General features: G+C 41.7%; 1 protein-coding gene across 2 annotated transcripts in view; it reads right to left on the reverse strand.

The window, feature by feature from the left end:
• Positions 1-1,720: 1,720 nt before the first annotated feature.
• ZCCHC7 (zinc finger CCHC-type containing 7) overlaps positions 1,721-24,233 on the reverse strand; it is a 250,045-nt gene continuing 227,532 nt past the window's right edge. For both annotated transcript variants that reach the window (XM_077251623.1, XM_077251631.1), the window contains exons 7-9: positions 14,458-14,553; positions 13,201-13,318; positions 1,721-2,724 (exon numbers count right to left, since the gene is read on the reverse strand). In XM_077251623.1, coding sequence (XP_077107738.1) covers positions 2,336-2,724; positions 13,201-13,318; positions 14,458-14,553 — 603 coding nt within the window. In that variant the 3' untranslated portion in view covers positions 1,721-2,335. The remainder of the gene's footprint in view (positions 2,725-13,200; positions 13,319-14,457; positions 14,554-24,233) is intronic.

The following is a 24,233-nucleotide window of genomic DNA, read 5'->3' on the forward strand; positions in this document are numbered from 1 at the left end:
CTCATTCGGGAAACTCAGGAGTTCCTATTCTAATCCGTGTTTGCTGCTATGGGGATCTGTGAAACATGGATGCAAATCGGAAGGCTTCCTATTTGCACCTGTTTTGCATCTACATCTCACAAATCTGTTACTAAATTTGAATAGAACATATGACTTTGTTCCCAAGCTAATAAAAAGATTCATCGAAAGATACTCCCTCAGTGAAAACACAGATGCAGTGAAGACTCAATACAGCTGAAACATTAGAAAAAAAAACAGGTCTGATTCTCATAGATGGTAAAATTCACACATAAGGGTGAATGTAGCCAAACAGACTCCGTTTTCCCTGTGGAGTCCCTGGAGGGAAAGTGAGTATCCAGCTGCAAATTTCTCCAGGAAAGCCAGGGGAAAACGTGGAAACAATCAGGATAATCAATGCGTAGAGATCTGCTTTTAATTTGGCTAGTACCCAGGGCAGTCTGATGATGTGATGCTTCCCGACACTTGGAACATCTTAGTAGCTCTTAGAGGAGCACTGAACATGGAAAAAGCATACTAAATAACCCATCGCTACTTCCAACAGGTGGCGCTATAGAGTTAAGTCCTCTTTTTCTCAGAAGAGGCAATTTGCATATTTAAATTCCCAGAGGAGCATTGTACGGCAAATAAGCCTCCTTACCTTGACAAGCCAGAGATGGTATGTCACTCTCCATAAGGAGAAACGATACCCCTTAGACTAAATAACCCAGAAATTCCTCCATTTAGATACATTTTCCAATGAAAAACTACTCATGGGACACAAATGTTGTGGTGCACCAGCTCTTGGCTAAGCTCCTCAGCCATTTCTCACTTGAAAATAAAACAGATGAGCAAGTACTTGATCCAGTGAGCAATTCTCATGCACCATTGGTAACACGGTGCTAGCTTTGTATGACCTCGCACTAGGTCCGGAGAACAGTAGAAATTCCAACACATCTAAGGCACCAGAAACAGATTGTGTATGAAAAAACCCTAACTTTTATTCCATCCTTAAAATCATATAGCGACAATAAAATGAGATAGACTAGGCACGTCTACCTCATCTTTTTATTGGCGTTTTGTGATGTTAAGGATGGAATAAGTACTGCAAGTGTCTGCTCTACAGGATTTCTAAAAGACTTTGTTTCGGGAACATGCTAACAATCCTCAAAACTGAGACATTACTAGGTTTAGTGTCGCACTATGATATATAGCATAAATGCCCCTGCAACATATGATTGCACAGTACTAAAGATTATTTCTACAATGATTACTTAAAGTCAATTGCAACAAATCAAAGTACAACTTTATTTTTAACGTACATATCTGACTAGATGGTTATTAAATGGCTTTTTTGGTCTGCAAGCATATTTATTTATTTTACTCACTTATATAGTGCCATTAATTCCACAGCACTTTATAGATACCACCATCATATTTCCTCATTGGGGCTCACAATATAAATTCCTTATCCTTGGAGGAAGCCCACACAAACACAGGGAGAACATACAAGCTCCTTGCAGATGTTGTTTTTGGTGGGATTTGAACCTAGGACCCCAGCACTGCAAAGCAACAGTGCTAACCACTGAGCCACCATGCACAACATCAACTTCCCAGCTCATTTATTGAGTAAACTATTTAATCAAGTAATACTGGGTGTTTTAAAATAACTTTGCACTATCTGTAAAAGAGAAGCTGGAAACACATGGAAAAAACAAAAGACAACAGAGCAAAGTTTTATTTTTTGATGTTTAAAAGAATCCAAACTTTTCTTTTACTAAGCAACTTTCATTCAACAATGCAGCAGATTATCCCTGAGTGTAAATCCAGATACTTCTCCAAAACAGAATTAATATTGGGAACAAGGAATGGAGGGCATCATGTATGGCACAGGTAAAATGGTTATTCCTAAAATATCAAGTTATCCCCTATCCATGGAATAGGGGATAACTTGCTGATACAGGGGGTCTGACTGCTCGAACCCCAAGTGACCATAAGATTAGGGCTTTGTAGGCCAGAGATAGGGGCATGAATAAAGCAGAGGTAGCATGCTCAGCCTCTGCTCCATTCATCTATACTGCTGAGTACAATGCTTTGCAATTTCCATTGGTACCATAGACAATGAAATGAGGGGATGCTCCTCTGCTCCTTTCATGACAGGACTGCAGGGCCCTGTTCTTGGGCTGTCAAAGCCTTTATTTCAGGATTGCTAAGGTTCCCAGTGGCTGGATCGCAGTGATCAGCATCTTGATTTTCTGGGAATAACCCTTTAAATGTACATAAATGATAGATCTGTAATTTCAGTATTTAAAAAAAGTCATCGCATTCTGTTTGGCAACTATTTAACATTTTTCGATTTCTTATTCCTATGTTTCCGACGCTTCTTTTTGCTTTTTTTCAGTTGACCATCTAATCCCTCACTCTTGGTAGAATCCTTAAACAATAAATGTTCAGGCTTTTTTCTTACATGGGCTATTCTATTCTTTTTGGGCTTATCTGGTTTTCCTCTAGGAAAGTAATCTACAGCTTCATTTGGAAGAAACATTTTCTTTTTTTGTTTTTTGACCCCCTTAAAGGAATTATCGGCAAAGCAATTTTTTAATTTCTTCAGCTTTTTGTTATGGTTTTTTTCCTCCATCCTCAGTTTTTTCGGAAGTGGTGTATTTTCTTCTGTATCTATGTGTGACTCTTCAGCCTCCAAAGTCACTAGTCCAGCCTCTTGAAGCTCTGTTGAGGGACCAAAGTAGAAGTGTGAAAAATAACCAATAATGATATGTGAATACTTTGCTGCATTACATTTTTATTCTCTTTTATGTTTAATCAGATCAATAAATGACTATGAACCCCTTCTCCCCAAAGCCTCGTATCACCTTGCTGACCAGGCCAATTTTTTCAATTCGGGTCAGTGTCTCTTTAAGAGGTAATAACTCTGGAACGCTTCAACGGATACCACCGATTCTGAGACTGTTTTCTCATGACATATTGTATTTCATGATAGTGGTACAGTTTGTTCGATATTTTTGGCGTTTATTTGTGAAAATATTGGAAATTTTGCAAAAATTTTGAAAATTTCAGTTTTACAATTTTTTATTTTTATGCCCTTAACCCCTTTCTGACATCGGACGTACTATCCCGTCGAGGTGGGGTGGGCCCGTATAACCACCGACGGGATAGTACGTCCAGCGCGATCGGCGGCGCTCACGGGGGGAGCGCGGCCGATCGCGGCCGGGTGTCAGCTGCCTATCGCAGCTGACATCCGGCACTATGTGCCAGGAGCGGTCACGGACCGCTCCCGGCACATTAACCCCCGGCACACCGCGATCAAACATGATCGCGATGTGCCGGCGGTGCAGGGAAGCATCGCGCAGGAAGGGGGCTCCCTGCGGGCTTCCCTGAGCCCCCCGCAGCAACGCGATGTGATCGCGTTGCTGCGAGGGTCTTACCTCCCTCCCTGCCTGCTCCAGACCCGGATCCAAGATGGCCGCGGATCCGGGTCCTGCAGGGAGGGAGGTGGCTTCACAGAAGCCTGCTCAGAGCAGGCACTGTGAAGTAGCCTGCACTTCTCTCAGATCGGTGATCTGTCAGAGTGCTATGCAAACTGGCAGATCACCGATCTGTATTGTCCCCCCCTGGGGCAAAGTAAAAAAGTTAAAAAATTTTTTTCCAAATGTGTAAAAAAAAATAAAAAAAAATATTCCAAAATAATGAAAAAAAAAAAAAATATTATTCCCATAAATACATTTCTTTATCTAAATAAAAAAAACAAACAATAAAAGTACACATATTTAGTATCGCCGCGTCCGTAACGACCCGACCTATAAAACTGGCCCACTAGTTAACCCCTTCAGTAAACACCGTAAGAAAAAAAAAAAAAAACGAGGCAAAAAACAACGCTTTATTATCATACTGCCGAACAAAAAGTGGAATAACACGCGATCAAAAAGACAGATATAAATAACCATGGTACCGCTGAAAGCGTCATCTTGTCCCGCAAATAACGAGCCGCCATACAGCATGATCAGCAAAAAAATAAAAAAGTTATAGTCCTGAGAATAAAGCGATGCAAAAATAATTATTTTTTCCATAAAATAGTTTTTATCGTATAAAAGCGCCAAAACATAAAAAAATTATATAAATGAGGTATCGCTGTAATCGTACTGACCCGAAGAATAAAACTGCTTTATCAATTTTACCAAACGCGGAACAGTATAAACGCCTCTCCCAAAAGAAATTCATGAATAGCTGGTTTTTGGTCATTCTGCCTCACAAAAATCGGAATAAAAAGCGATCAAAAAATGTGACGTGCCCAAAAAGTTACCAATAAAAACGTCAACTCGTCCCGCAAAAAACAAGACCTCACATGACTCTGTGGACCAAAATATGGAAAATTTATAGCTCTCAAAATGTGGTAACGCAAAAAATATTTTTTGCAATAAAAAGCGTCTTTCAGTGTGTGACGGCTGCCAATCATAAAAATCCGCTAAAAAACTCGCTATAAAAGTAAATCAAACCCCCCTTCATCACCCCCTTAGTTAGGGAAAAATAAAAAAAATGTATTTATTTCCATTTTCCCATTAGGGTTAGGGCTAGGGCTAGGGTTGGGGCTAGGGTTAAGGCTACAGTTAGGGTTGGGGCTAAAGTTAGGGTTGGGGCTAAAGTTACGGTTAGGGTTTAGATTACATTTACGGTTGGGAATAGGGTTGGGATTAGGGTTAGGGGTGTGTCAGGGTTAGAGGTGTGGTTAGGGTTACTGTTGGGATTAGGGTTAGGGGTGTGTTTGGATTAGGGTTTCAGTTATAATTGGGGGGTTTCCACTGTTTCGGCACATCAGGGGCTCTCCAAACGCGACATGGCGTCCGATCTCAATTCCAGCCAATTCTGCGTTGAAAAAGTAAAACAGTGCTCCTTCCCTTCCGAGCTCTCCCGTGTGCCCAAACAGGGGTTTACCCCAACATATGGGGTATCAGCGTACTCAGGACAAATAGGACAACAACCTTTGGGGTCCAATTTCTCCTGTTACCCCTGGGAAAATACAAAACTGGGGGCTAAAAAATAATTTTTGTGTGGAAAAAAAAAGATTTTTTATTTTCACGGCTCTGCGTTATAAACTGTAGTGAAACACTTGGGGGTTCAAAGTTCTTACAACACATCTAGATAAGTTCCTTGGGGGGTCTAGTTTCCAAAATGGGGTCACTTGTGCGGGGCTTCTACTGTTTAGGTACATTAGGGGCTCTGCAAACGCAATGTGACGCCTGCAGACCATTCCATCTAAGTCTGCATTCCAAATGGCGCTCCTTCCCTTCCGAGCCCTCCCATGCATCCAAACGGTGGTTCCCCCCACATATGGGGTATCAGCGCACTCAGGACAAATTGGACAACAACTTTTGGGGTCCAATTTCTCCTGTTACCCTCGGGAAAATACAAAACTGGGGGCTGAAAAATAATTTTTGTGGGAAAAAATTTTTGTTTTATTTTTACGGCTCTGCATTATAAACTTCTGTGAAGCCCTTGGTGGGTCAAAGCACTCACCACACATCTAGATAAGTTCCTTAGGGGGTCTACTTTCCAACATGGTGTCACTTGTGGGGGGTTTCTACTGTTTAGGTACATTAGGGGATCTGCAAACGCAATGTGACGCCTGCAGACCATTCCATCTAAGTCTGCATTCCAAATGGCGCTCCTTCCCTTCCGAGCCCTCCCATGCATCCAAACGGTGGTTCCCCCCACATATGGGGTATCAGCGCACTCAGGACAAATTGGACAACAACTTTTGGGGTCCAATTTCTCCTGTTACCCTCGGGAAAATACAAAACTGGGGGCTGAAAAATAATTTTTGTGGGAAAAAATTTTTGTTTTATTTTTACGGCTCTGCATTATAAACTTCTGTGAAGCCCTTGGTGGGTCAAAGCACTCACCACACATCTAGATAAGTTCCTTAGGAGGTCTACTTTCCAACATGGTGTCACTTGTGGGGGGTTTCTACTGTTTAGGTACATTAGGGGCTCTGCAAACGCAATGTGACGCCTGCAGACCATTCCATCTAAGTCTGCATTCCAAATGGCGCTCCTTCACTTCCGAGCCCTTCCATGCGTCCAAACGGTGGTTCCCCCCCACATATGGGGTATCAGCGCACTCAGGACAAATTGGACAAAAAATTTTGGGGTCCAATTTCTCCTGCTACCCTCGGGAAAATACAAAACTGGGGGCTAAAAAAATAATTTTTGTGGGAAAAAATTTTTGTTTTATTTTTACGGCTCTGCATTATTAACTTCTGTGAAGCCCTTGGTGGGTCAAATCGCTCAAAACACATCTAGATAAGTTCCTTAGGGGGTCTACTTTCCAAAATGGTGTCACTTGTGGGGGGTTTCAATGTTTAGGCACATCAGTGGCTCTCCAAACGCAACATGGCGTCCCATCTCAATTCCTGTCAATTTTGCATTGAAAAGTCAAACGGTGCTACTTCCCTTCCGAGCTCTCCCATGCGCCCAAACAGTGGTTTACCCCCACATATGGGGTATCAGCGTACTCAGGACAAATTGTACAACAACTTTTGGGGTCCAATTTCTTCTCTTACCCTTGGGAAAATATAAAATTGGGGGTGAAAAGATAATTTTTGTGAAAAAATATGATTTTTTATTTTTACGGTTCTGCATTATAAACTTCTGTGAAGCACTTGGTGGGTCAAAGTGCTCACCACACCTCTAGATAAGTTCCTTAGGGGGTCTACTTTCCAAAATGGTGTCACTTGTGGGGGGTTTCAATGTTTAGGCACATCAGGGGCTCCCCAAACGCAACATGGCGTCCCATCTCAATTCCAGTCAATTTTGCATTGAAAAGTCAAATGGCGCTCCTTCGCTTCCGAGCTCTGTCATGCGCCCAAACAGTGGTTTACCCCCACATATGGGGTATCGGCGTACTCAGGACAAATTGTACAACAACTTTTGGGGTCCATTTTCACCTGTTACCCTTGGTAAAATAAAACAAATTGGAGCTGAAGTAAATTTTTTGTGAAAAAAAGTTAAATGTTCATTTTTATTTAAACATTCCAAAAATTCCTGTGAAGCACCAGAAGGGTTAATAAACTTCTTGAATATGGTTTTGAGCACCTTGAGGGGTGCAGTTTTTAGAATGGTGTCACACTTGGGTATTTTCTATCATATAGACCCCTCAAAATGACTTCAAATGACATGTGGTCCCTAAAAAAAAATGGTGTTGTAAAAATGAGAAATTGCTGGTCAACTTTTAACCCTTATAACTCCCTAACAAAAAAAAATTTTGGTTCCAAAATTGTGCTGATGTAAAGTAGACATGTGGGAAATGTTACTTATTAAGTATTTTGTGTGACATATCTCTGTGATTTAAGGGCATAAAAATTCAAAGTTGGAAAATTGCAAAATTTTCAAAATTTTCGCCAAATTTCCATTTTTTTTGCAAATAAACGCAGGTAATATCAAAGAAATTTTACCACTATCATGAAGTACAATATGTCACGAAAAAACAATGTCAGAATCGCCAAGATCCGTTGAAGCGTTCCAGAGTTATAACCTCATAAAGGGACAGTGGTCAGAATTGTAAAAATTGGCCCGGTCATTAACGTGCAAACCACCCTTGGGGGTGAAGGGGTTAAACCAGAGTTGTTATGTCACACAAAATAGTTAATATATAACATTTCCCACATGTCTACTTTACATCAGCACAATGTTTGAAACATTTTTTTTTGCTAAGAAGTTAGAAGGGATAAAAATTGACCAGCAATTTCTCATTTTTCCACCAAAATTTACAAAACCATTTTTTTTAGGGACCACATCACATCTGAAGTGACTTTGATGGGTCTATATGAGAGAAAATACCTAAAAGTGACACCATGCTACCCACCTATGCTGCCGAAATACCTTTGTAAAGTCGCCGTTTTCTGCTGTCACTCACGCTGGTCTGGTCCTATGGGCGTGGTGACAGCGCTGTTTCTCCCCCAGAATCCTGCTCATCATTACGTTGGTGGCGTAGTGGTGTGCGCATGTCCAAAAGGCGAATCCACTGCCCAGGTGATGAAAAACAGCGCGATCTGTGCTATTCAGCCGTTTACCGGTGGGCATGGCCATCTTTCCTGTGGCCGCGCGTGCGCAGATGGAGCGCTCTGCTGCCCGGGGCTTCAGGAAAATGGCCGCCGCGATCTCCATCTGCGCACGCGTGGAATCCCGCGGCCATTCTCCTGAAGCCCCGGGCAGCAGAGCGCTCCATTTGCGCACGTGCGGCCACAGGAAAGATGGCTGCGCCCACCGGTAAACGGCTGAATAGCGCAGATCACGCTGTTTTTCATCACCTGGGCAGTGGATTCGCCTTTTGGACATGCGCACACCACTACGCCACCAACGTAATGATGAGCAGGATTCTGGGGGAGAAACAGTGCTGTCACCATGCCCATAGGACCAGACCAGCGTGAGTGACAGCAGAAAACGCCGACTTTACAAAGGTATTTCGGCAGCATAGGTGGGTAATAAAGTCACACAAAGACACTAATGTAACGCCCAGCTCTGCCCCTATTTAACGCTATTTTTAGCTCATCTTCAAAAAACGGGGTGACAGGTTCCCTTTCATGCCAAACTTAAGGGCCTTGATGACTACCTCCTGAAGGAAGGTCCCCGTATTGCCTGCAGATCGAAACAGCAGAAAAGCATTGTACAGTGTCATCTGTACAATGTGCACAGCCAATTTTTGGCACCACACTATAGCTTTTCACATGGCACTGTATGGTTTGAGGACCTGATCTGAGAGATCTACAACCTCCATGTGCTTATTATAATTCAAGATGCTATCTGGCTTTGAGACTTGTGTTGTGGTACCTCGGACAGTGACCTGGGAGCTGTTGTCACGGTGTATGGTGGTCAAGATAAGGACATCCCTTTTGTCCTTATACTTGACCACTGGCATATTTTTGCTGATTGGGCTCTGCTTTGGACCTCTTTCAGCAGTTGCCCCCAAGACAGGAGGGCACTCAGGGGGGGTTTAAACTGGGTGTCCTCCTTTTCGTAGACCCTAAATCTGTGGGTGTACCCTGAGATACTCTCGCACAGCTTGTGCAGTTTAATTCCATACCCAGCCCTCTTGCTGGGCAGGTATTGTCAGAATTTTAGCCTCCCTTTGAAATGAACCAGTGATTCATCTATACAGATGTCCCTTTGGGAGTTGTACGCCTCAGCAATTTTTCTACTTAAGTGTTCTACTACTGGCCGAATTTTATTTAGACGTACATTAGGATCATCTCGGGGAGGACACTACACATTATCACAATAATGCAAACATTATTGAATTGCTTCAAACCGTGTCCTTCTCATGGCAATACGATATACCGGTGTGCTGTAGAGAATATCAGTACTCCAGTATTGACAAAGCTCGGGTTTTCTGACTATGTCCATACGTAGCACAATGTGCCAAAATGCAATCATTTCTGATGCATTTCTAGGGGTCCATCTGGCATATGATGAAGTAAGAATTTGGGTGAAAAATTGATGGGCACACAAATTTGTCTGGGACACCAGAAGATGTATTATTTCCTAGCTGAAAAAGAATTTGAAAAAGTCAATTTCAGTGAGGCCTGCAACATCAAATTAGATTCCTGACTGCCTATGAAATCCGGAATAAAAGGCTGATTATTTTGGGGGGGGAGAGGAGTCCACACGGGATGGATTTCTGAAGGGGTTTCCTGGGTCATTGGGCGCCTTGCTTGGGGTCCCTCCTCACTAGAGGAGGAGTAAGAGAAATAGAGAAATGTGGGATCTTCCGCAGTGCCTGAATCTGTGTCGGAGGCAAGAAAAGTGTATGCCTCCTCTTGGTAAATAGTGTCTTCTTGAGGAATCACCATTTTTATTTTATTCTTTAAAACACTGGGGATGTGTGTATAAGTGGTGCTTTTACACGTGTATTGTGGGAGCTTCTGTAAAGGGTACTATTTATTATAAAAAGTATAGAGAAAAAAGTAGAGAAAAAAAGTAAAAAGGAAAAATGTAGAAGAAACACTGATAAAAATGAAAAGAAAATTTAGCAGATGTTCAAAAAAGTTTGTATAAAAAAAAATTACAGTGACGTTCACTACACTTATGCACTACCTATAAGGTTACTCTGAGCCATTCTTTTTTTTTTTTGCAAAAGAAAAACGGACGTCACCAACATTTCAACGAACGTTCCCCTAATGCACTAGCTAAAAGATTACCCGGAGATATATATTTTTTCTTTTGCAAAAGAAAAAAAGCTACCTCTCTACCTATAAAGCTACACTATACTAAGGCTGGTTTCACATTTGCGGATGCGGGCTTTGCGGAGGACGGTGTAGTTCCTCCGTTAAGCCCCACCCACTGCTGTGCCTCTTCCTTCAGCTCCGCCTACAACGGCATGCGTCCTGCGCACCCTATCTTTAACATTGGGTACGCAGGCCATGCGGATGTCTCCACATGCGTCGTTTTCACGCTGCGCCGAACGCAACATGTTGCATTTTGTCGCGGTCGGCGCAGCTTGAAAACGATGCATGCAGAGGCATCCGCATACATTCGCATGGCCCGCGTACCCAATGTTAAACATGCAGGACGCATGCCGACGTAGGCGGAGCTGAAGGAAGAGGTGTGGCAGTGAGCGGGGCTTAACGTAGGAACTACGTATTCCTCCGCAAAGCCCTCGTCCACAAATGTGAAACCAGCCTAACTAATATTTTTCTAAAACAAAATCAGACGTCACTAACACTGTGATGTCTGTTACTCTAACTAGCTAAAAAACGAAAAAGTCCCTTGGTGCAGACTCTGATCAGCAGCAATACTGATCAGAAAGCTGCAGCCACAGGAACAGTATGATTGCTCAATGAAGGATGCACACGAAAAAAGCATAAAAAATATAATTGAATGGCTGGGATTGGGGGTGGTGGGTTGGTGGGGCTGAAGCAGGGGATTGGGGAACTGCTGCTGCTGTGATCATAGATCAGTCACACAGCAGCCAGCACAGATCGCAGGAGACACAGCAGAGCACAGGATCGCAGGAAGAGAAATCGCTGGAGGATCGCCCTGGCCACCAATAATTTTCTCTCTCTCAGGCACATAGAAGGGAATATACAACCGCTCTACAACTCTGAGATGAAGATGGCAGACAGAACGGTGATTGCTATTTCAGATTAACTGCTTTGGTGCTGATTGGCTTAACAATAGTTACTGACCAATCAGCGCCAAAGGGGTTAATCAGGAGAGCTGATGTCGCGATCACCCCATTCAATGTGACTGCTGTGATTGGTGCTGTCTTAGACACCACGAATCACAGAATGTCATTTTTTTTTTTACTTTATTGTGACATTGCTGTGATTAGCTGGTTGGAATTTATCAGCCAATCAGAGTTATCGCTGAAGCAGGGGGAGGGTACAGCCCCTCATGGCAGCGTACAGGGATGACCTGCTGTCAGAGAAAGCAGCCATCTTTACTCGGTCACCGCGCGATGCACAAATAGCGGTGCCGTATATATATTGTGCTTTGCGGGAATGCAGGTCCCGCAGCGTTCATGTCGTGAAAAGGGTTACAGAATACCGCAGAAATCCACATATAAACCCATGGATGTATCGTAAATGTTTAAGATGAGAATTTCCCTTTAATCCCTTCCCATTGCGGCCAATTTAGGCTTTTGCGTTTTAGTTTATTCCTCCCCTTTTAATTGGCATACTTTTTTTTATTTTTCCATCCACATAACCGTATGAGGGGCTTGTTTTGCTGCAGCATGAGTAATTTTGAATGACATCTTTCATTTTAATATGCAATGTACAGGAAAAAATTCCCAGTGCAGTAAAGAGCAAAAAAAAAAAAAAAAAAAAAAAAAAAGCAATTCTGATGTTTTTTGGGTTTTGTTTTAATGCTATTCATTGTGCTGCAAAAATGACCTGGCATCAATATTCTCCAGGTCAGTCTGATTATGAAGATATCAAATTTTCCCAGTGCTTTTATTATTTTAGGTGTGAAAAAAAAACTAGGAAATTTGTATAAAATAAAAAATAATGTTTGGTTTGTGTCGCCATTTTCTGAGAGCTTTAACATTATCATTTTTCGGTCTATGGAGACGTGTGAGGGTCTCTTGCGAGGTGAGATGACACTATTTTGAGATAGATATGATCTTTTCATTGTTCATTTAATGTTTTGTGTCATTGTGGCGACCAAAACAGATGCAATTTTGGCGGTTCAAACTTTTTTTTTCTGTTTATAGTGTTTACCGGTCAGGTTATTTGATTTTATATTTTGAAAGTTTGGAATTTTTACTTTTTACTATATTTGTTGGTCTCTTCGGGGGATGTTGAACTTATACTATATACAGCAATACTTTAGTATTGCTATACATATTAAAAATCACGGTCTCCCTTGATGCCAGGGCTGGGTTTCAATGGGGCGTTGTGATGGCAGACACAGGCGTCTTCAGCAGACAATCAGCAGCCATAGCAACCAATTAGCACCATGCAATTATGCCAAGGGTGGCTGCTGGGCACGTGGAACGATAGGCCCCTGTGCTGTAAAATCTGCAGTCACAGATTGACCATGGCGTTTAACAACTACGGCTTTTAGAGGCAGATCCTAGTGAGGCACACAGCCATTATCTGCTGGGTATGAAGTGGATTCAGCCTCTGAGTACACTCCATATATCTGTGCCCGACTTGTATGGAAGATACTGAGGAGGCGTTAAAGGGGTTGTCCACTATTTGGAAAACCTTTTTCTAAATAAAATAGTACCCCATTTAATATAAAAACAGATACTCACCTGCCGGATCGGGGCTGATAAAGCAATGCCGGTGCTGTCACTTGAGTGACACTTATGTCTTGTGAGTGCTGCAGCCAATCAGTGGCTGCCAATGGGCTAATTCACTCACATTTCCCTCTGATGAAACGCATACATTGGGGGATGTATAAGCACTGCAGCCTATTAGTGGCTGCTGACTGGCTACAGTGCTCACGTGACATATCAGCATCACACGAGTGTTGTTACAGTGCCGGACCAGGAGGCGAGTATAAGCTGCTATTATTTTCAACAGGACATGGTTTATTTTCATTAGGTAAGTAGTGGACATCCCCTATAATACATTTTAATTCCTTATTTGTAAAATGCTTGTTATATTCGTATAGAGTGAAATGCCTATAATTTATCTGCATATGTACCATAATGTAACATTCACAGTATATATTTTTATTTTGTCACCTTTCAACTTCTGTTTTGCCCTCCAATTCCTTCTACAGATATCGTGATTCTGATCATAGGTGAACACAAGCTCACAACTGGGGTATATTGTGCTATACATTCTCCTTTCATTGCACTCCTGAAAAACATCAACACAACCAATCACAAAGTTTTTTTTTATAATAGCAGTGAATTAACAGGATTTGAGAAAAACCCATCTTTTTTAAAAAGGTGGTATAACATTTCAAGTACTATACTGTAATCAAGCTGTGCATTTTTGGAAAGTGTTAATGAAGATGTAACGTTATCCTGCAGCCTTTTTTCAAGCTAGCAATACGGTAATTACCGCATATATTTTGTATTTTTTTTAACTGGTTATTTTGCGCTCATAAAAAAATTGCAGTTCATGCTTTTTGTGCTATAGCTGTGGACAGTCTGCCCTTTTGGAGTTAAGGAGTCTTCTGGTTATCTAGCAGCATAAAAGTATCCACACTCACAACTCCTCCACTTTAGTCATCAAGGAATCTCCTGTACCTCACTTCTTTAGTGTAACTGTTACATCTGACAGTTTTAGGATTTGTTCTTAAAGGGAACCTGTCACCCCCCGTCGTTTTTAACTAAAAGAGCCACCTTGTGCAGCACTAATGCTGCATTCTGTCAAGGTGGCTCTTTTTTTTGGGGTCCCTTCCAACGCTGCAATATTCATTTTTTTAATTTGCCCGCCATACCTGTAGTCTGTCCTGGGGGCACGCCTTTTCCCCCCGGACACAAACGCCTCCCAGCCATTACTCAGTCCCTCCGGGCGCCGCCTCCTCTGCAATCATTTAGGTCCCCGGCACCTTCGCTGTAAGTTTCTTTTTCGGGCATGTGCAGTTTGTGCTGCCCTTTGACTCCCATCATATGATGGGAACTTACAGCGCAGGCGCCGGGGACAGCAGGTGGCGCCCGGAGGGGCTAATTGATGGCTGGGAGGAGTTTGTGTCCGGGGGGTAAAGACGTGCCCCCCCAGACAGACTAAGGGTATGGCGGGCAATTTAAAAAAGTGATATTGCAGCATTGGAAGGGACCTCAAGAAAAAAAGCCACCTTGACAGAATGCAGCATTAGTGCTGCACAAGATGGCTCTTTTAGTTAAAAACGCCAGGGGGGGGTAACAGGTTCCCTTTAACATTTATAGAGTTAAACTATAAACAAGGGAAAGAATCAGGTTTTTCATTTTATTGTACAGATTCCTTTTTCACAAATGTGGCAGCTTCATAAATATCAATAAAATACTCACATAACCACAATGCCCTTTCCTCCCACAGTTACAACAGTACACAATAACTTTTGGGATAGAAGCAGAATGGCATTTCTTCAATGGTCCTGGTGCCACCTAAAATAAAAACAAAGATCTGAAGTTCAAGCACTCTTAAAATCATTGCTGCAAATACATCAAAGAATATTGTAAACTGGTGCCGAATAATAAGTTGCAAAGACAAAATAAGTCATTCCAAAGTATTTCTCATTTATTTGACTGTCTTTGTTTAGCCAAATTTAATGTATAAAATGCTAGTATTATAATCTAAGACGCACATTGAACAATGCAGTGATGCATATGAATTAATGATATACAGCTCTGGCAAAAATGAAGAAACCACTACAAAATGTTCAGTTTGTCTGATTTTTCTCTTTATAGGTATATTTTTGAGTAAAATGTAAATTGTTCATTTATTCTATAAACTTCTGACAACATGTCTCCGAATTTCCAAGCAATACATTTAGTATTTTTTTTTCTGAAAAGGAGAAGTGGTCAAAATGAAAAAAAATAACCAGTGCTTTCAGACCTCAACTAATGCAAAGAAAACAAGTTCATAATCATTTAGAAACAACAATACTAATGTTTTCCCTCAGGAAGAGTTCAGAAATCAATATTTTGTGGAATAACCATGATTTTTAATCACAGCTGTCATGTGTCTTGGCATGCTTTCCACCAGTCTTTCACACTGCTTCTGGGGCAAAAATGTAAGCAGTTCTTCTTTGTTTGATGGCTTGTGACTATCCATCATCATCTTGATTACATTCCAGAGGTTTTCAATGGGGTTCAGGTCTGGAGATTGGGCTGCCCATGACAGGGTTTTGATGTGGTGGTCTCTTAATTTTTGCCAGAGCTGTAAATGTAAAATTACGTGAAACATGCAGAGGTAGACACTGACAAAAAATCAGTAGCAATTAACTTCTAGTATTCATTTTCTTTCTAGTATTCAGTGAGTGGTTGTATCAGATTGTCAAAAGGGCCTTCTAACCCCCCGAAAGAACATTATTCCTCTTCACTGCTATTAAAGGGCCACTAATGTTCATGAGCCAGCTATAATAATTGAAGATTATAAACTATTATTACCATGATACTATATCGCACACTTTTGCAGCCATTGTAGAGCACACATTTTATAAAATTAGAAAAAGGTGGCAATAAGTGCAATACTAACCCTGTCCATGCAAAGGAAATTAATTTGGCTTTCTTTTTCTATATACTCCCCATTCCTACAACCGTCACACAGTGCGTGACCAACTTGACAGTTTTACAATAAGAGCTGCATAGAAAAAGATTAGGAGTCTGACTAATAAGGTGTCCCCCTGAAATAGAGGTCACATCAAAGGGGGAACTGTTTGTTTTCAGATTTTTTATTTTACCTGTCTAGTCTGAATTTTTACACTTTATACTTTGACTATTCTTGGACTATCTGCAGTGGCAATTATGATTATTATGGTGTCTGTGTGCATTTTCTTAAGCTATTTTCTCAAGAAACATGTTGGGAGGTTCAAAGAATGCTTAGATGCAGTTATTGCTTCACAAGGGATCACACCAGATGCTGAAAACAAAGGTTCACATATTCTTTGCCATTCACAGACACGAGAAATTTGGATCATTTCCCCCCCCAAAAAAACAACTAATATTCACAGTAATATCTTTGACTTGTTTGATTCGATTCTCTCTATATACTTTTAGGACTTGTGTGATAATTTGGTCACACGTATGCAGAAATATGGAAAACTCATTATGACAACATCTGGGTCACCAGGGCTACTAACGAGCTTGCTAGATCATGCGCAGTGCTTGATCCTGCTATTGAACCCATTCTACGCCCCGGTGGCGAGCAATTTTAATGGTACGTTTTTGAGCTATGTTAAAGGGAACCTGTCACCAGAAATAATGCTGTTAACCTGCAGATATGCGGATATTCTTCAGGTTAACAGCGTTATTATGCTGCCCGGTGCCTGCACGTAGCCGAATACAGAAGGAGAAAATGAACTTTTTTCCTGCCAACATTCAGTTTAAGTCATGGGGCGGGGACAGTGCTGGTTCAGTCACCACTGAGTATACAGAGCAGCGGCTGTAACGGCGCCCCTGGCCTGACTGACAGTCGACTTCATTGTAGAGCCAGTGTCAGCCAAGGCTGGGGGCCTGGATACAGCGGCAGTGAATGAACCGGCACCATCCACGCTCCTATGACTGAAACCGAATGCTGGTGAGGAGAATAAAGCTCAGTCAACAGTGCAATTTATCTGACAGTAGAATAAAATGGCGCCTCAGTCAGTGCATGCCGTGACTATGCCCGATGCATGCACACTGTTGATGGTGTATTTGAATACTTCATGAAAATGGAAGAGTCTATCCCCCCACCCCACCACCGGTGAAGCCTCTGCTTCTGTAACGGACGTTGCTCCAACAGACGTCCTGGCATGTGCCGGAGGCTTCGGACAGAAGGACAAATCTCTGGTTCAGTGTTCCCCAATTCCGGTCCTCAAGAGCCACCAACAGGTCATGTTTTCAGGATTCAGGATTTCCTTCTTATTGCCCAGGTGATAATTGCACCACCTTCATAGGCAATAATTCCATCACCTGTGAAATACTAAGGAAATCCTGAAAATATGACCTGTTGGTGGCTCTTGAGGAGCGGAGTTGGGGAACACTGGGTTATATTATAGATTGCAATGCACTTTGCAATGGTTTATATGACTGATCAGACTGCCAAAAGTGAAAGTTTATAGAGGGACTAAATATAAAATTTACTAAAAAAATTTTAAAAAAATCACAAAATAATATAACTAAATATACTGTACCCATAAATATTTTTATGTAAAAAAAAGTACACGTATTTGTTATCGCCACTTCCAGAAAGACCCAACCTATAAAACTGTGCCACTAGTTAACCCATTCAGTGAACACCGTAAAAAAAAAAACGAGGCAAAAAAACTATGCTTTTTCATCATACTGCTGAACAAAAAGTGGAATAAAAAGTGATCAATCTTCATTTATATAGCGCCAACATATTCCGCAGCGCTTTACAGTTTAACAATTTCAAACACAACAGTCATAGGTAACAACGTTAACAATACAATAATTAAAGCACAATAAGACGACCCTGCTTGTGAGAGCTTACAATCTACAATGAGGTGGGGGAGATACAAAGTACAGATGTGTATTTACAATGATGTATTTACAATGATGGTCCAGCCATCTTCAGGGGGTGGGGGATAGATGGAGATAGTGAATAAATACTTGTATCTTTGCACCATCCAGGTTGAAAACTGTTTATCCCCACACATGGATTACGGCCTGGGACAGAACGACTGACAGGTGGGGGATATGGTTTTTTTTAAATTTTTGTTTTATTACAGGAGACTGTGTCAATGGAACGGAAAATAATGTGAAATGGTTTAATTTAGAAACATTAAAGGAGTCTGTGTCATTCTTTCAATTACAGGTCTGTATTCTGGCTATGTGTTTATTTACCATCTAACTATAGGATTAGTAAAGGTACCGTTACACTAAACGGCTTACCAACGATCACGACCAGCGATACGACCTGGCCGTGATCGTTGGTAAGTCGCTGTGTGGTCGCTGGGGAGCTGTCACACAGACAGCTCTCTCCAGCGACCAACGATCAGGGGAACGACTTCGGCATCGTTGAAACTGTCTTCAACGATGCCGAAGTCCCCCTGCAGCACCCGGGTAACCAGGGTAAACATCGGGTTACTAAGTGCAGGGCCGCGCTTAGTAACCTGATATTTACCCTGGTTACCATTGTAAAAGTAAAAAAAAAACACTACATACTCACATTCTGATGTCTGTCACATCCCCCGCCGGCGTCCACAGGGTTAAAACTGCTTTCGGCAGGAGCGCTGCTAATATGCACGCGCTGCTGCCGAGAGCTTCCCTGCACTGAATGTGTCAGCGAGCGCCGGCAGTAACGTCACCGCTGTGCTCTGCTTTACGGCCGGCGCTTTACGGCCGGCGCTGAGACAGTCAGTGCAGGGAAGCTCTCGGCCGGAGCGCGTGCATATTAGCAGCGCTCCTGCCGAAAGCAGTTTTAACCCTGTGGACGCCGGGGGACGTGACAGACATCAGAATGTGAGTATGTACTGTTTTTTTTTTTTTAACTTTTACAATGGTAACCAGGGTAAATATCGGGTTACTAAGCACGGCCCTGCACTTAGTAACCCGATATTTACCCTGGTTACAAGTGAACACATCGCTGGATCGGCGTCACACACGCCGATCCAGCGATGACAGCGGGTGATCAGCGACGAAATAAAGTTCTGGACTTCTAGCTCCGACCAGCGATATCACAGCGGGATCCAGATCGCTGCTGCGTGTCAAACACAACGAGATCGCTATCCAGGATGCTGCAACGTCACGGATCGTTGTCGTTCTCATTGTAAAGTTGCTGAGTGTGAAGGTACCTTAACAGATGGGTGTCTTATGGACGCCTCTTCATTAGTAAGCTGAGGGCTTGTATTGTCCTACAAAGGTGACATCAACCCCACAAATATAAACCCTATTTGCCATGGCTTTAGCAAGGCTGGTTGTCAAAAATGGGGAGACCCCAAGCTGTTTTTTTTTTTTAAATTATTTAAATAATTAAAAAAAAACAGCATGGGGACCCCTCTATTCCTGATAACCAAACTTTCTAACACTGACAGCTCAGGGTTGCAGCCCACCAGCTGTCAGTTTTGCTCGTTGGTTATCAAAAGTACAGGGGAACCCACTACTTTTTTTTAATTATTTATTTAGGGTATGTGCACATGTTGCGGATACCATTGCGAATTTTGCAGAATCAGCAGGTAAAATGACCTGCGTTTTACCTGCGGGTTTTCTGTGAATTTTGTGCAGATTTTGCCTGCGTTTTTACACCTGTGGATTCCTATAATGGAATAGGTGTAAAACGTTGCGGATTCCGCACAAATAATTGACATGCTGCGAAAAATAAACCGCTGCGTTTCTAAGTGGAATTTTCTGCAGCATGGACACAGCGGATTTGGTTTTCCATAGGTTTACATGGTACTGTACACCGCATGGAAAACCGCAGGGCCGGATCCGCAGCCAAATCTGCAACGTGTGTACATACCCTTAAAGAGCAGGCACTGGCTGATGAATACTCCCATCAGCAGCTCCTGCTCTCGCTGTTATTAGCGGCAGCAGGCTTAGGCTGATGGGAGCAGTAGTGTTTACCTCCGATCACAGCTGCAGGCTCACGCTGTTATTTGGCATTGTGGGAACCGCGACTGTCTGACCGGCGGTAATAATTTTACCGCCAATCAGAAGCAGTGTTTGCCGCACTGTCATGCACGACAGCGAGACAAACATCCAGTGTTCGGATGCCAAACCCAAACAATAACACAGACTTCCTGGTGAAGTCCGTGCTTGCTGTCCATGCCCGAACAGTAGGTGTTCGGTAAGGATGCCAAACTTTACTGTTCTATTTATAATCTACTTCCATATGCATTGGGTGCCCTTATAGCAAACACAGTTTTCAATATAAAACAGCTACCCTGGTGTCACAATACTGGAGCTGTGACAGGGACATGATAAAGGGCGTACAAACTATGTCCACAACCTGATCCACAAAGCTGTCAAATGCAGCTGCTTGCATACTCGTATGCCCATATGATCCCCCTGACTTACATATATGTCAGTATGTTTGAATTATCTCCTACTTATGACATATACAAAGTTACATTTGCGAAAAGAATATTAAAAGACAAAAATCATGGCCATTTTTTACTTTGCACAAAATTCATGAACCATGCGCATCATTTTGAAGAATACCACAAGACAAAAAAGTGACTAAATTCCTGTAAATGTTTAATCGGTGCCTTTGCATTTTTGCATTATATGACATCTTGTTGAACAATCCATATTATAGTATTTCCTGCTTTTGTGTGACTATTTATATAAAAGATTGGGTTCCCCACAGGTATAAGTTGACTTTATATTGCAATGGTCCAAACAATTACTATTATACAACTCAATAATTCTCAATATGATCAGAAGTGAAATGAGGACCATAATGATTGTTTAACGGTGTTGTCTGGTCTTCTGCTAAAAGTCTGCATTTACTCTATGCAGACATCTGAATCGTTACAACATGTGTGTGCAGTGCGCACCGCACTCTGTCAGTATTCTTCTGTATTGCAGCTTTGAGGGGGCCGTCATGTGACCCACAAGTAAGCAATTAACATGCTTCCAGACACATTACGACTAGACGTCCCCGGCCTCATTCAATTCACTTGTACTGAATGAGGCCAAGCATGTCTAGTCGGAATGTGGCTGGAATATGCATATGACATGACTGTGGTCACGTTACCACCTCTTCTCGGCAGCAATACCAGAGAATACTGACAGGATTCAGAAGTTTGTGTGACTGCAGACTTTTAACAGAAGACTGGACAAACCCTTTAATGAAAACACTTATCTGAATAATACCTTAAATTTGTATATAAAAAAAAAAGTAACAGCGCAAACATTTATTTAGAGATTTAAATACAGGTAAACTGCTAAGTTTAATACTATAATGTATAGGCTATATACTGGCTTAAAAAATGACAAAAAAATGTATTTAAAAGCATATCTTAGTTTGGGACAAATTTTTATTTTTAATGAGATGTCATGCCGGAAAAAAAAGTTAATCAACTCATTGAAGAGAGACTCGTGAGTGAATTTCTACTGCTTTCTTTTGTTGCTATTATTTAAATAATGTACATTTGTTGGGTGATATGTAGAAGATTACTTCACTATCAATATATAGAAAGTAATAGCCTGGTAGATAGCATTACCTATAAGGAGCCCATCCCATCTGCTTTTCTTGCTGAGAACCTTTCATGCACCAGTAAACTCGGTAAATATCAGAAGATAAAGGATGAGTCTACCACGCCAAGTCCTAATGTCTCCTCAAAGTGCTGGTGATGCAAAGATTACAAATCATTTTTTCTTAAATGTGATTTTTACATAACCCTTTTTTCTGCTTGAGTAGTTAGTCCAGAATGAATGAATGCCATTAAAACACTTAATCATTATCTGGGAACTGGCCTCCACTACTAGGAATCTCCATGACAAAGACCAGAAGATCAGACAGGAAAACTGCCTCAGCACAGTGTGTCTGCTGGCAATATTATATGCAAATGGGGGCTCTGGACAGCTCCCCCAGTGACCTTGAACTGGCCCTTATCAGAATTGACTTGAATATGCAGTTTCTGTTTGCAAGCTAAACCTGATTACTATGCATGATTAAAAGTATTAATTAAAGACAGAAACTCTCGACATGAATAATTACAGATACCTAAACCTTTCACAGTCATCAAATAATACAAATTTCCATATTACCTTACTTGGCGTGCAGGAATGTTCTTTAATTTGGTTCAGCAGATCAATTACTATATGTGGATTTGGTTCTAGAAGACGTTGCACTAGAGTCTTAGCCTCTTTAAACTTAGGCCTCTTTCACACTTCCGTCGCTGCGGGTGCGTCACAATGCAGTGAAGCGACGTTATCGACGGATGTTGTGAAAGTAGCCGAAAACGTGTGCCACGCATCCAGTGTTATGACGGATGCGTCGAAGGAGTTCCTGCGAGAGATATTTTTTTTCCCGGACTTGAAAATCCTTCCGGCCATGCTCAGTGTGGGAAAATGGGATACGTCGCTGGATTCCTGTGTTTGACGGTCAGCGACGGATCCTGCATCCATAGGCTTCCATTATAGCTGACGACGGACAGCGCAGGAACCGTCGCCGCTATCTTCCGACGGATCCAGTGCACGACGGATGAAACGGATGGCCATCCGTTGCAATCCGTCGGTAATTCAAGTCTATGGGAAAAACAGGATCCTGCAGAAAAATTTGCAGGATCCAGTTATTTCAAAACTCGACGGATTTCGACGGGAGGAAAAAGATGGAAGTGTGAAAGGGGCCTTACCCAAGTTAGCCATCATAAACCAAGCATACCTGAGATAATTAACTTCTATTAACCACAGAAAAATAGATCATGTGTCAGCTAGATATTCTGTTGTGAATGAAGCATCCCGAATTACCAGTGACAACCTCTTTATACATGATTGAAGTCTCCCAGAAAAGCTGAATGTTGGGGCCGGAGACTATAATCGAGAACAAGAGAAAGTTCCGGTTTACATGTCACACAGGAAGGAACACCCCGTGGACACGTGGTCACACACAGGTTGTGCTTGAATAGACGGAAGTAGTCTTGGTTTAAGGTAGCAAACATGTGAATGTGTTACCACTAGCGCCCATATAGACGTGTCACAAGCTTATTCGGTCAAAACAGATGACGGGTTCTCTTTAAAATGGAGCAAAAAAAAAATCTTTTTAGTTGATATAGATAAACTGGAACTAAGCTTCATTTTTAATGATTATGATGTAAGAATGTCACATTAATCTGTTTACATTACAATTTTTGCTCAGGGCCACTTCAGATATTCAGAAACGGTAAATGAATGTGCTTACATAATATATTTCCATGATGAACTGTTAATTATCTTAACTAATATCCAACAGGATTGTACTGTAACATGTAGCAGGTGAAATTTAGTGAATGTGCCAATACAATATACCTGCCTGACATTCCATTATAAAAGTCAACTAAAATGGCATTTACAAACTTTTTTTGAAAAACATAATAAACTTTAATTGTAGGGAAATACATACCGTAGTTGACTTTTCCCTTCAGGTCGGCCTAGTTTTAGACACTAATCATCTGTACATAAAAAAACTTCTGGAAAAAATCTGTTCTAAAATAAAACTTTGGGTACATTTACTTTGGCCAATCATTGTGAAGGAACGTTACTAGAAATGCTTTCTTCCCAATAAATGGTTAGTATAAAAACAAGCCATCAATCACCCATTGAATGAGCAAAACTTTGTTTGTTGGGAGACATAATTAGCAAGATAGCTTAACAATAGTGATGAGTGAACATGCTGGGATAAGGTGTCATCCGGCATGCTCGTATGCTAACCGAGTGATTTTGGCGTGCTCGAATAATATGTTCAAGACCCAGCAGCTGCATGTGTCACGAATGTTCGACAGCTGCAACACATACAGGCGTTGCGTGTTTGTTAGGCAATCCCTGCATATCTTGTGGCTGTTGAACAGCCCCGAAACATGCAGGCGCAGGGACTCGAACATATGTTTCAAATACGCCGAAGATACTCAGTTAGCACACGAGCATGATGGGATAACATCTTACCCGATAACTTCGCTCATCACTATTTAACAATAATGGTACTCTGCAGCACACTGTCTGGTGTAAATGGGACATGTGCTGCCAAGAAAAATGGCAGCCTATGTGCACAGAGTGACCTATTAACGATCATTCTGTGTCCATCAGAAGTGCCGTTGGGCTGTTTAAACGAGCTATTAAATGACTACTGATTGGCTTCTATGTAGCCTTCAGCTCAGCCAGTGGAAACGGTCTTTTAAAAAAGATTTATTGGATTAGGAACAAAAAAAAAACCAGTGGCATCATTTTTTTCAGTCACACCTTTCTATAAACATTGTTTGGTTTTGCAGTTCAGAAACTTTAAATCGAATTGAATTGATATGAGTAATACACTTTAGAAGAGCATTCCAAGCATAACCCTTAGGGTAAGTTCACACTGGGCGTTTTTGCTGCTTTTTTTTTCCTGCAGCAAAACCTGATCTTTTTGGCAGTGTGGTGAAACGCTACCTGAGTGGGTTGGGGGACACTCACTTGGCACCGGATTTAATCACTCAGGCACGATT

The sequence above is a fragment of the Ranitomeya variabilis genome, chromosome 1, assembly GCF_051348905.1.
Source record: "Ranitomeya variabilis isolate aRanVar5 chromosome 1, aRanVar5.hap1, whole genome shotgun sequence".
NCBI classification, from domain to species: Eukaryota; Metazoa; Chordata; class Amphibia; order Anura; family Dendrobatidae; genus Ranitomeya; species Ranitomeya variabilis.